General features: G+C 42.7%; 1 protein-coding gene across 2 annotated transcripts; it reads left to right on the top strand.

Moving 5' to 3' along the window:
- Positions 1–2,872: 2,872 nt before the first annotated feature.
- LOC147310871 (uncharacterized) lies at positions 2,873–12,567 on the top strand. 2 transcript variants are annotated; one of them, XM_086267021.1, is made up of 4 exons: positions 2,880–3,114; positions 6,165–6,270; positions 7,674–8,705; positions 12,276–12,567. In XM_086267021.1, the coding sequence occupies exons 1-4, from the start codon at positions 3,070–3,072 to the stop codon at positions 12,440–12,442; spliced, it is 1,350 nt and encodes a 449-aa protein (XP_086123147.1). In that variant the 5' UTR covers positions 2,880–3,069; the 3' UTR covers positions 12,443–12,567. The 2 variants fall into 2 exon arrangements, with proteins under 2 accessions (XP_086123145.1, XP_086123147.1); XM_086267019.1 differs by lacking the exon at positions 12,276–12,567 and having other exon boundaries at positions 2,873–3,114; positions 7,674–12,269.
- The last annotated feature ends 139 nt before the right edge of the window (positions 12,568–12,706 follow it).

Raw genomic sequence — 12,706 nt, 5'->3', positions numbered from 1 at the left:
CACGGAACGCCCCTTGAGTACGGGACGCACATAAGAAGCGCGGCCGTGTCCACAGGAGAAGAAGTACGAGTAAAAATAACTTTAAAATCGGAGCAAAACCTTGAAAATTAAGATTTAAAGACTGCTCATACTTCCAGCACAGGTAGCGCTTAGCTTGAAAGGCGGGGAAGTTTATTATTGATGTATTTTAACATTGCTGTGATGCAGCTGTTCAGGTTTAGGGTCTGTTGTTTTAGTGAATGGCTCATTGTGCCCAGCGCACGCAGGCTGTACAGAAATATGTACAACAGCTCGAGCACTGGGGCCTGGCAGCATGGCAGCCCCACCCTGTCAACATGGCATCTGTTGTTACAGTTTTGCTCATATCCATCATACCCACGGGGATACCCACAGTGAATACTTTTTTAAACGGCATTTGTGGGAAACTTGCACCATGTCACTGAGATGGCATCCAGCCACAGGGAGGGATACACGGGGCAACGCAAGCAAGCTCTAAATGAAACAGTTTCCCTTGTGAAATAGAGCAAGGTGCTGGTGAAATTTCTCCATAAGACCCAGTGACAGAGAAGCCTCATAAGAAACTGGGTCTGTTGTCAGCTGTGGCTGTGGCTCAAATAGTAAAGCAAGCTGGAAGGTTGGTGGATGAATCCCTTGCCCCTCCTGTCCTGTGTCAAAGTATCTTTGAGCAAGATGCTGAACCCTGAGTTGCCCCCAGTATGTCCAAAAGAGTATATGTATGTGAATGTTAGGGTATGAGTGACTGTGTTACTCCCTCTCCATGGCAACCAAGGGACCCGGGGGATTGCATCCAAAGCTGGTACAGCTCCACCCTCGCTGGGAGACAGACTGACCTGTACTTTGATTTTTCCCCCTTTTTTGAACATACTGCACCCTTTTATTTATGTCTGTGACAGCGTTGTTCTGCACCTCTTTGTGCAGGATGGCTTGACACATCGGCGCAGTTGGCAACAACTGAGGCAAAACACTTTTTATCGTAATGTCTCTGTGGACCCTGTTGGTGGGACACCTGGTCCTCAGATGCCTGGAAAGGAGGACCCTTAAAGCCTACATTAGCTTTTTCTCAATTCAGGAGCTGCATCCTTCGGGGGACCCGGCCTTCACAGTCTACGTGGGCCAAGTCCTCCGAAGACTGAGAATGCTGGAAGTGAGTGGCTGTGAAAGGGGACGGTCTAGCCTTCAGATTTGTGTCACCAGCTGTCTCAGTGGAGTTTAATAGACTCAGCCGTCTGCTCCTTGTTACTTAAAATATAACAGGACACTGGAGTAAATTCTCTACCAACTCCAAAAGTAGAAAAGTTGTAACACTGTGTAAAATATAAATAAAAACAGAATACAGTAATTCATGATTATAATTTCTCATTTTGAATTTGATGGCAGCGTCAGCTCTTCGAAGTTGGGGTGGGGAGAACAAAAAGCTGGAAAAGTAAGTGACATCAAAAGAAATATCTTTTGCCATTGATTATGTTAACTGGCCAGGTCAGTGACATGATTGGGTATAAAAAGAGCAGCTAATGCATAATTTATGGTCCCAGAAACACGTCTGTCTACATACATGTTCTAACAGCAAGAGCAAGCTGTTCACCCACTTCAGATGTGCTCCCATGAAAGCCTTTAAGATCCTAATTGTACATCGCTGGGAGCAGATGTAAAACTAAATACAGCAAGAAAAGCATAGACAGCATCTGTCGTGGACATTTTTTCATTACAATTAACAGTCAGTTTCACTTCAGCTCTCCAGGTACTTTCGTATATCTTCCCTCTTCACCGCCCTGGCTGCTTACTTTGTACAGCACAAGCAACAGTGGCCCACAGACTATTCATACAAATTGTCATATACAGATAACATTGTAGCAACATTTAGTCCTATTGAAATTCTTAGATGCGTGTCCCCCAACTTTACATGAACATATATAAAGTAAACAGGTATATTAAAGAAAAAATAATAATACTAAAATTAAAAATGTAATAAAAATACTAAAAGTGTTAAAAATTATGGAGAATTTAAAACAAATAGTTTAGCATTTACAGTTTGTGCAAAACTGTGCAGTGAGCATTCAAAGTGGCATTGTTTAAAGTGACAGTGTGTAGAGTCCAGTAACTGTAGTGAGTGTGTACAACACAGTAAAGCACTGTGTTGTACGGATACACAGTGGCTGTGGTGCTCATGCTCAGATTTAGGTTTTATCAAGTCTGGCAGAGATGAATTTGTATTTAAGCTGATGATGCTTAGATTAATTCACTGAACTCCAGCTGTACACTGTCAAGTGTAAAGACAGTATAAACTGTATAGTGTCAGTGTGGGGGATGAAACTGCTGACATCTTGTTAAATTCAGTTGTTTAAGGACACAGAGAGCAGCAGGTCAGCAGATTACAGCATGTGCATAAAGAAAATCTACAGAAGCCCACAGTAGAAATTGCTGGGAGTCGATCCTTCTCCCTATGTGGAGCCATTACAGCCAGTGTTAGGGTTTTCTGACCTGCTGAATCCTACTTGGAAATGCAGCTGGAAACCTGTGTGCTTATTGCAGCAAACACAGCAGTCTCCTCTCTGTGTGTTTTACTTTATAAACTGATTTATTGTAAAGAGCAGCACGATTGTTAACAGAGGGAGAATCCATTACAGTCACAGCTTGTTGTCTTTAACAGTCTCAATATTTTTGTTTGTTGTTTGTGTGGATTTCTCCGAAATTTGTGTTGAGTTATTCACAGTCACAGTATAATAAGCAGTTGTGACCACAGCCAAATTGGCCAGCAGGTGTCACTGTGGAGATGGGTTTCATCTCCACGGGGATAGATGGAGGCAGGTGATCCGCTGTGGCGCCGCCACAAGAGTGAGTCTCGCTTATTTACACGAGGAGAAGCCTCCAAATGTCTGTACTGACACAACCTAAATCACTATATAGTAAAAGTAAAAAGAAGGCCTATCGAATCACGTCGCTTTTAAATCCTTTAAAATCAAAACATTGTTTTTCAAAGTTCCATTGGTATCACGGAACTCTTGTATTTAAGCCCAGTTTCCGACCGGAGAATAATATTGGGAACACGAAATGGCGACTTTCTTGTTTCGCATAGGACGATTGGGTCCTCTCAAGGTAACAAGAACTGTACTAGCTCTCAGTGTTTTACTGTATCGGTGTCGTGTTTAGTTGTACTAGTACAGATACAACACTTGGACTCAGTCACATCAACGCTGGCGTCTGTAGTACAGACCAGACGGCAACTGTCGGAACAGGACAGGCCAACCGCAGCACCGACACATGACCCTGAAACTGTCACAGTTACAGGTCACATCGTTTGTTCCTGTTGTTATTGGAAAGAGGCGAACCACTTTGAAAAAGGGGAAATAAATGATCTCTGTGCTCTGATAGTTTAAGCCGGTTTTTATCACGGTTAGGACTGATTTTTTTTCTTAGGGGGGATGGATTGCACAGCATACAGGCACAAAACTGAATTGTTGGTGGCTGATGGCTCCTGTCAGATGATGATGATGATGATGGTCCTCACGTACTTTTTGTCCCTTGGTCCAAAATGTGAACATCGGCATCCTTTATGTGCAGGTGTACAACTGAGTCTTACGCTGTGGTGGCTCTTCCATGTTGTGGGATGGCTGTTTGGTTTCTCCTTTGTAGAGGTCCCAGCATTCCCTGCTGCACTTGACTGTATACATGTTTTATACATGTTTTTAGCTTGTGTTTGGGAGTGTTGGCCTTGGGACCGACTTTTAGAACCCTTCCCAGGCGTGTCAGCCCCAACTCACACCTTTCCTCGGTGACTTGATAAAATAGGTGATAAACGAACATAATAAAGCTAAAATGTCTTCACAGTCTGATTTTATGAATAGATGAATTTACTCATCAGGCATAACATTATGATCATTGACATGTGAAGTAAAATTTTGATTTGCTGACCTGATTTGGAATATATTTGGGAGTAAGTGGACATTTTCTCCCCAAGGATCATGTGTTAGAAGCAGGAAGAAACGGGGAAGCATGAGGATTTGACTGTTTGATAAGGGCCAAAGTGGGATGGCTAGACGACGGGGTCAGAGCATCTCCTAGTGTGACGGCAATGTGATGCTTTGGGTAAAGTTCTGCTGGGAAAACGTGAATCTTTGTGGGTATTCTCTGATGGCCGAGGTAATGCATGCTGCCACGGAGCAAAAAGGTTCAGAAATGGTTCATGGTTCACAACAATGATTTTGAGGCGCTCACTTGGCCTCCAAATCCCAAGATCTCAGTTCAGTCGAGCATCTGTGAGACGTGTAGGACAAAAAAGTCAGATCTATGGAGGTCCCAGCTCGCAGCTTACAGGACCTGAAGGATCTGACATGTTGGTGCCAGATTCCACTGCGCACCATCAGGAGTCTGGTGTAGTCCATGCCTCGGCCTGAAGTCAGGGTTGTTTTGGCAGCTGAAGGAGGACCAACACTATGTTAGGAAGATGATTATAATGTTACAGTTGATCAGTCTAAGTAAGAGCGCTCAAAACGAGCAGTGTGTACAGTTTAGGTCAGAAGTTTATATACGCTCATCACTGGGCATGAATGTCACGCTAATTTGACTTGTTCTTTTTTCCAGGGTGGAATGATTGTACAGCATATATCTTTAATGGCTTTAAAGTTTGAATTTATTTTGGATTTTCCATACACAGTCAAAAATATACATACTGGCTTGAATATATGCAAACACTGACACCTCAACCAGATGCTTTTGGTAGTCACCAGTAAACCTCTGGCATAATTCTGGCTGGTTATATGACCAATCTTTCTGGTACAATTGGTAGAGTTTATTTAAATTGGTTGGATTCCTGGGATGGATCCAACTTTTAAGTGTAGTCCACAAATTTTCAATAAGGTTGAAGTTGGGATCTTTGGGAAGGACATTCAGTAAGGCTGCGTTCACACTGCAGGCGAAAGCGCATCAAATCCGATTTTTTTTTTTTTTGTGACCCTATTCGACCCATCTATCCGATCATGGTGTGACAGTGTGAACGGCACAAATCCAATCTGGGTCACTTTCGTATGTGGTCCTGAATCCGATACATATCTGATGTTTTAGAAAGCGACTGCTGTTTGATGGTCATGTCGCATTAAATCCGTCTTTTACGTCACTGACACAAGACAGACACTAATTATCAGCTCCGGAGAAGACATCACGAACGCTTCCTGGCCATCCAGCGTAGATGTCAGTGAAACTGTTGGGAAGACAGCGTTGGAGAAACGTGAACATTTTATTTGTACTGTATAATCTGCAGATTCTGACAGAAATCTGCAGCTATCCTTTGAAGCACCGCTCCTCTAAAACAGCAATAAGGATCATTATTAGGTTATTTACATTATTATGTCAATAACAAAATAACTTAAAGCAAAAATTGGAAAACGTAAAGTCTGAAGTCTTTACATTAAGGCCATCAGTCAAACATGCTGTTGTTCTGGGTCTGAACAGAGCGCGTTGTGTGTGACGTCTTCTTTTGCGCATGCGGCCGCTTTGAGCGTTCACACTAGAGCGCGTTTGCTGTCGCATTTTATTTGTAGTGTGAACGAGCAGACAAAAAAATCGGATTTGGTCAAAAAATCTGAATTGAGCATTAAGACCTGCAGAGTGAACGTAGCCTCAGTGTGATGTTAGCCTGCTCTATCCATTCTAAAAACACTTTTGATGTGTGTTAAGGATCATAGTTTATTCAGACGTGTTGCAGCAGGGACACATTTAAACGTTTCAGGACTCCGGCCCTCGAGGGCTGCAGTTTGACACCCGTGCCCTAGTGTGTCCAAGTTTCAGGTGGTTTGAGGTGAAGTCGGAGAATTTGGAGGTAGACCAGAGGTTTCTTAATAGGTCAGCACCCTCTCAGACCATGACAATGTAAAACTCACTTCACGGTGGACAGTGTTGATGGTGTTCAGGCAGTTTCCTCTTCGTGGCAGACTTTAAAATTGGTCAGATAAATAAATGCTTAGTGGTGGTGGATGCAAAAATGGTGCAGATAGACTTAAAGTGACTATAAAGAAGTTAATGTGTGTCAGGTCTTTTCAGACAGGATTAAGAAAATAGGACACTGCGAGAACCAGTGAAATGATCACAAAAACGAGCCTGAATGTGTGGTTCTGTACTCTCACTGGACAATGTTTTGTTCTCTTCTGCAGCGTCTCCAGTTGGAGAACTTGGGAATCCTGAGGACTTCTCCAGCTGCTTCGTTCTGCACCAAGACTGAAAAACCAGCAAAACCTGGGAAGAAGACCAAGAGTGCAGGCAAGAAAAAGACCTTTGGGTTCTGTTAACTGCTTTACGCTGTGGCTTTTTAAGTTGTGCTGGGTGGTTGCTTTTGTTCATTCATACAATAATGCATATGTGCATGATGAGTATATGTGTACTTTCAGTTATGATGCCTTTAAAGCGTAACATGCACCTCTTTCCACAGTGAAGCTAATGTGCCATATGGTCAAAGGAGCTTGCAAAGAAAAGCGTCTGGACTTCTTTAAGTTGCTTGAAGACGTTTCACCTCTCATCCGAGAAGCTTCTTCAGTTCTAAGGTCAAATGGTGGAGAGTCCCAGATATAAACCTAGTGGGAGTTTCCCCCCACAGAGGGACAAAAGGACCCCCTGATGATCCTCTAATCGCCTGAGCCAAGGTGTGAAACTGGGTGTGGGTCCCAATCAGCCAGAGTTTCGGGTGAAGAAGCTTCTCGGATGAGAGGTGAAACGTCTTCAAGTAACTCAAAGAGGTCCAGACGCTTTTCTTTGCAAGCTCCTTTGACTACGATGACCTGGATGACTGAGAACCTTCACAGACAATGTGCCATATGATTTTTACATTTTAGAGCATGTGGTACATTTGAATCATTTTAATTGAATTCACTAGAAGTCTGTAAGGGAGAAAGCTGCTGCTGTTTTACTCTGTGACATGTTGTTAGTTTTGTGGTCCTTCTGTCTAATAGCCAATTTTCTAAATTTGTACGACGCTATTCTGAATGATCTTAAACATGTTATTTCTTGATAATCAAAATTCCCCTTCTCCTATTTTAGTGTAGAGATGCAGACTTTGGGTCGTCCCTCTTCTCTTCAGTGTTCATGCCCGTTTTAATGTTGTGGAGCTTGAAGCCCTAAAAATCCAGTATTTGTTTGCAGCACGTACCTGCTTAGAGATTCTCTTAATTCTGATTCTTTTGATGATACCATGAACTGACGCGATTTCAAAGTCTCCATAATTTTACGTTATACTGAAATCGTTCCACAGTTTGCAGAGGCAGTTTTTAGAAGTTGGTGATCATCTGTTCATCTTTGCTTCTTTAGAAATTCGACCTCATTAAGATGCTCTCTTCAATCATGTCACTGACCTGTTGCCTGTTAAACTAATCGGTTACAAAATATTTTCCCTGCCATTTCTTTTTTTAGTAACACTTTTCAAAAAAGCTTATATTGTTCATAAAATTGTAAGATGTGTCGGAAAACATCAAATGTTTAAACGATGTTCTGTTACGTATACAATAGGTTTGTGAGGTAACAGTTCCAGATTCTGGGATTGGGGAAGTACATTTGATTCGAAGTGGGATTTAAAAGTATCTAAGAGGAGTTGTGAATGCACACCCACAAATCAAATTGAATATATTATTTTATTATTTAACTGTTCATGTTATATTTACCATTTTCTTCAGCAACAGAGGCTCCAGATGAGAGAGCAAACCTGTTAGCCTACAAGACAGCAGTTGCCTTCCCAGTTAGACTTTCAGGGCCTGGATGTTTCCCAGCACAGTCTGTGGATGGAACGGGACCAGCGGTTGTCTCCACTGCAGAAAGCATTGTAGCTGCACAAGCCATCACTCCTGTTACTGCTGCCAGTGAGCAAGTAGCTGCTGAACCAGCAGCCGACTCCGATTCGGACTCTACCGACTCCGATTCGGACTCTACCGACTCCGATTCGGACTCTGACTCTGAGGATGAGAAGAAGAAAGAAATCAAGGGCTTTGCACCAGAGGCAGAACCCCAGAGGATCACAGTCACAGGAGTAAAGGCAGGCACTATCGAAGCTCAGAATGAATATGGGGCTCCTATCACACCTGGTGTAGAAACACCAGCACCCTTAGGAGCAGCTCAAGCTACAGTGACTGTACCCAGTGTTGGTTTTGAGAAGCTGGTGAAGTCAGGCCCAGAAATCATCACTCGAGAGGTGACTGGGTCTGACGTTTCAGCCAAAACTGCTGCAGGAGTGACAAAAGATGCTGCATTTCCTGTTGATGCTCAAATAGAAGCCATTGGTGAGGCTCTAAAAGACCCAAGGTCTTCCTCTGCTGAAGCTGCTCCTGTGGCTGGAGGCGAAGCTGCTGAAGCTGGAGCAGAAGACGCCCGTCCTGCTGAAGCTGTTGACGCTGCTGCTGAAGCTGGAGCAGAAGACGCCCGTCCTGCTGAAGCTGTTGACGCTGCTGCTGAAGCTGGAGCAGAAGACGCCCGTCCTGCTGAAGCTGTTGACGCTGCTGCTGAAGCTGGAGCAGAAGACGCCCGTCCTGCTGAAGCTGTTGACGCTGCTGCTGAAGCTGGAGCAGAAGACGCCCGTCCTGCTGAAGTTGCTGCTGCGGCTGAAGCTTCAGTCTGTGCAGGGAGCACCGAGGAGCAGATGGACCTTGCTCCTATTGTAACTGAAACTGCAGGAGAGGAACTGCAGACAGAGGCCACAGCTGAACACTCTAAGGGTACACACTACACTACCCTGACCCTTAAATCTTTACCTCCCTCTCTTTTTATTTATGGCTCTTCTAGAAATGACCATTGTTTTTCTGCCTGTGCCTCCAAACACAGTCTGAGTGCTGTTGCTCTGTTAACCAGGCGGCAGCTTCCCTCACATGTAACAGTTCATGTTGTATTTTAAAAGTATCGTCCGTGTTTTCTATTTAATGGCCTCCTTTAAGCGTCTCTAGGTGTTGGTTTTATTATCAGAATGCTACTATGTTTAGCACCGTTTGTCCAAGACAAATTTCCCATGTGGGACAAGAGGATAAGAATAAACATTATTAACTTAGAAGTTACAGCAACTAAAGCAATATCTCTGATCCCAACATAAATAAGGGAGATGCAGTAGTTTAAACTTGTCTGTAATATTAGAGAGTACTTTGGGATATGCAACTTGTTTTTCTCTGACAAACCCCAAAACACTGGCAACAATGATGTTCAGGTTAAAGACAAACGTCGGAGGTTTGTTGTTCCTGACATTAGAATATGCCAACTTTACACTGATGTTGATTGTTTTAAGTTCCCTGAAAGTTCTGCTCATCCACATAAGAGAACTGAAAAAGTAAACGGGATGAAAACCTCTATGGAGGTCATCTTTGCAGATTGAACTGCTTGCCAATTTAGTGCTGGCAAACAATAACGGGACTAGAAAGTAGACTGAAATCATCTCAGGAACATACTGTAGGCACATGAAAACTGGCACAATATCATGTTTGTGACAGAAACAAGCTTCATTGAGTTTTCTTCGTTCTTTCTGGGATCGATTATATTGGAGTGCATGATGCCAGATAGTGTTTTCTGCAGCTCCTGACCCCTCCCACACCCTCTAGTCACAGAATGGCTAAAATGCTTATTTCCTGCTAATAACATTGAAGCGATCATATAGTGGACATATAGGGAACACAGGTTGAGCTGATTTCAGTTGTGCTACAGTGGTTACTGTACTCTAATGTGGAACACTTCTTTTTTTCTTTTTTTAATATACACTGCCGGTCAAACGTTTTAGAGCACCACAGTTCTTCCAGTTGTTTGTTGCAGTTCAAGTCATTCAGGTCCAATGAACAGCTTGAAAATGTACAAAGGTAAGTGGTGAACTGCCAGAGGTTTACAAAAAAAAAGTTACCCAAAACTGTAAAATAATGTACAGAATTATACACAAAGGCCTTTTTCAGGGAACACAACATAGGTTAACAATTTAAGGCTGTTGTGCAGCAAAGGAGGTTGATCAAGCCTTGAAAGCTGCTGCTACTAATTCCTACAGGTGTTCCAACCTTTCTGGATTACTTCCCCCTCTGCCTGCATAAAAGCAGTGTTGGAACACACTGTGGTACCATACCCTCGTGAGCATCAGTTGAACTGTATTGTACTGCTGAAAGTAGAGTGTTGCTACAAAAATAGCGAGAAACAGGCAGTTAAAAATGGAAGAGAGATGGACCATCATAACACTTAAAAATTTCTTCTACAGAGAAACTGCAAAGAAAGTCCAGGTGTCAGTGAGTAGTTTCTTTCACCATCCAAAGGCTCAGAAACAAACTGTGACAGGAAGAGGTCTGCAGACCCAAAGACACAACTGAATCAGAGGACAAGTTTCTGAGAGTTAACAGCTTGTGTGATGGCGGCTCACGGGACAACAGCTCAATAGTAGTCGTAGTAAGCCCCAAACCCCATCGAGCTGGTTTGGGATGAACTGGAGAGAAGAGTGGAAGCAAAGCAACCTACAGGTGCGACATTTATGGGAACTTCTGCAACAGATATTGGAAGAACTTTGTGAAGAATATTTGATTTCTATTGTAGAGAGAATGCCACGGGTGTGTGCTGCTGTTATATCTGCCAAAGTGGCTACTTTGAGTCAAAAGTTTAGAATACATTTTACTCTGTAAATTGATTCTATGATTTGTTTTTTAACTCAAATTGCTCATTTGTACCGTTGTTTCATTTCAGAGTGCAATGAGACATTGAACTGCATAATTTCCACTGAAAATTGGGATGTTCTAAAACTGTTGACCGGTAGTGTATATCACGAGGTGGAATCTTTTAACTTCCTGTTAATCATGATAGAATCATTTTAAATTGGAATAAGTAGTTCTTCTCCAGTTGTGCTTTCTACTGTACACACTGTGGGTCGATGCTTGTAGAGCTTTTGGGCTCTTTTCATCCATACTCTGTTATGCTACTGTTGGAGGATTTACTTGACTTGTATACTCAAACTGAAGTTAATTGTTGTGGAGGATCAAGGGCAAAGGTGTATGTGATTAAAGGTTTGTCATCAGATGAACTTACTTCTTGCATACTGCTACACTAAACCTGCTTGTGCAGTCTTCCTTTTGACTTTGTGACCAACTGAACTCTTTCACAGTTTGAGTGTTCTTGTCCTAGGACTGCTAACAGTGTCTGTTTTCCCTCACAGAGTAGTTGACTGCTATTTTCTCATGTTAACGTCTGTTCACATGGGCTCATTTGCACCCTTATCTTTGTGTGTATGGAATGTGAGTTACAGGTGCCTGAGGTAATGTTGAGGTCACAGATCATTAACCCTGGTGCATCAGTGGCTCATGATTGTAGTGTAGATGAATATACTGCTCTTCCCTAACAGCAGCTGGACGAGGAGAAGCTGGGAGTGGCTGCAGTTGGTGGGAGTACTCCAGGAATCAGGATTGCAGGCCCTTTTTTAAAAACTGAGTCCCAAAAAAGAAGAGTGCAAATCCTTTCAGATGATCCAACTACACAGCTGTTAGATGTGTTTGAAGTTGGAAGTGTCCCACACATCCCAAGACTGTATTCCTGCTTCCTGAAGTAACCTTCCTTCCCCACTCCTCACCTTGCACCACTTGTTTATTTCACATTTTGAAATCTTAGCTTTTGGTTTATCTGGAATCATATTCGTTAAGTGTAGGTGGAAAAAAGTTTTTAATGTGTTTTCATTTAAAAAAGAAAAACAAAACTTTACTGTCACAGCATGCTGGCAGATTTACAGGAAATCCCTCTCTCTTGTATCTCTGTTTAAGAGTAACATAGCGCTGTGCGGGTGTCGGACATCCCCCCCCCCCCCCCCTTTTTTTTTTGGACTTGTTCCATTTCTTTTCTTACCTCTGCAGTATCACTCTTTCTCTATGATGGGCTGTTTTACTCTCTGGAAACATGTTTTTCTTGACATCCTTTTTCCAGTCACAAACATGATCCTTGATGCTCCTTATGCTAGTGTCTCCATACTCCATTGGGGGTTGCTGCCACTGTAAAATGTGGCCACAAACCTCCTTGGGTTGGCATGAGTAATGTGGAAATGTGCAGTCCCCTCAAAAAACTCTTACAAAACTGCATCTTTGTTCTCATTTTTAGAAATTATCAAATGTGGTGTGATGAATCCCTTCAAGCAGCAGTTACTACTTTAAAATCAGTAACAGGGACACAGGACTAAACCTAGTACTGCATTAACTGACCTGGTTTTATTTCTGTTCCCAGACAAGACATTTTGTAAAGCTCACCCTTCTACCAGTTTTCTTACATCTTTCTTTCCCTCCCCCTCCTTACTGCAGAAGCTGCAGCTGTGCCTTCGGAGCCAGAAGAACTGTTTGATAACAGCACTTACAAAAACTACCAGCACCACAGCTACAACCCCTACACATTTGCAGACCTGGATATGCAGATGGCCAAGTTTCGTCTCCCTCAGCCCTCCTCTGGCAAGCCTTCACCCAGGCACTAAAAAGAGCTGATATGACCATAAGTTATGGCTTAAAGATGACAGTGATGGCAGTGTCTCTTTTTTCATTGTCCCCCTACTTCTGTTGTTTTTAAAGTAAATCATTAAAGTCCACACATAAGAATTGAGGTCTGTTTTTTGCCTGACTTGGTTGTTTTGTCTTGTATAAAGCAATTGGTGTATAAAGAAATGGGAAAGATCAAACAGTTCTTTTATCGTGCTTTTCTGCCTTAGGGGCATCATTTGAATAGAGCTGAGTGTGCAAGT

This window comes from Aulonocara sp. 'chitande type north' Nkhata Bay, linkage group LG16 (assembly GCF_057382095.1).
Source record: "Aulonocara sp. 'chitande type north' Nkhata Bay isolate Kocher_YH1m ecotype deep benthic linkage group LG16, A_spYH_male_GT1.1, whole genome shotgun sequence".
NCBI lineage: Eukaryota > Metazoa > Chordata > Actinopteri > Cichliformes > Cichlidae > Aulonocara > Aulonocara sp. 'chitande type north' Nkhata Bay.
The sequence above is the reverse complement of the archived record's forward strand: the minus strand, read 5'-3'. Positions and strand labels throughout refer to the sequence as shown.

What these genes read in the sequence shown, in the direction of transcription:
- LOC147310871 (XM_086267019.1), top strand. Translation starts at nt 3,070, where the DNA reads ATGGCGACTTTCTTGTTTCGCATAGGACGATTGGGTCCTCTCAAG. An exon ending in GACGATTGGGTCCTCTCAAG is followed by an intron (nt 3,115 to 6,164) that starts GTAACAAGAACT and finishes TCTCTTCTGCAG; the next exon opens with CGTCTCCAGTTGGAGAACTT. An exon ending in GAAGAAGACCAAGAGTGCAG is followed by an intron (nt 6,271 to 7,673) that starts GCAAGAAAAAGA and finishes CATTTTCTTCAG; the next exon opens with CAACAGAGGCTCCAGATGAG.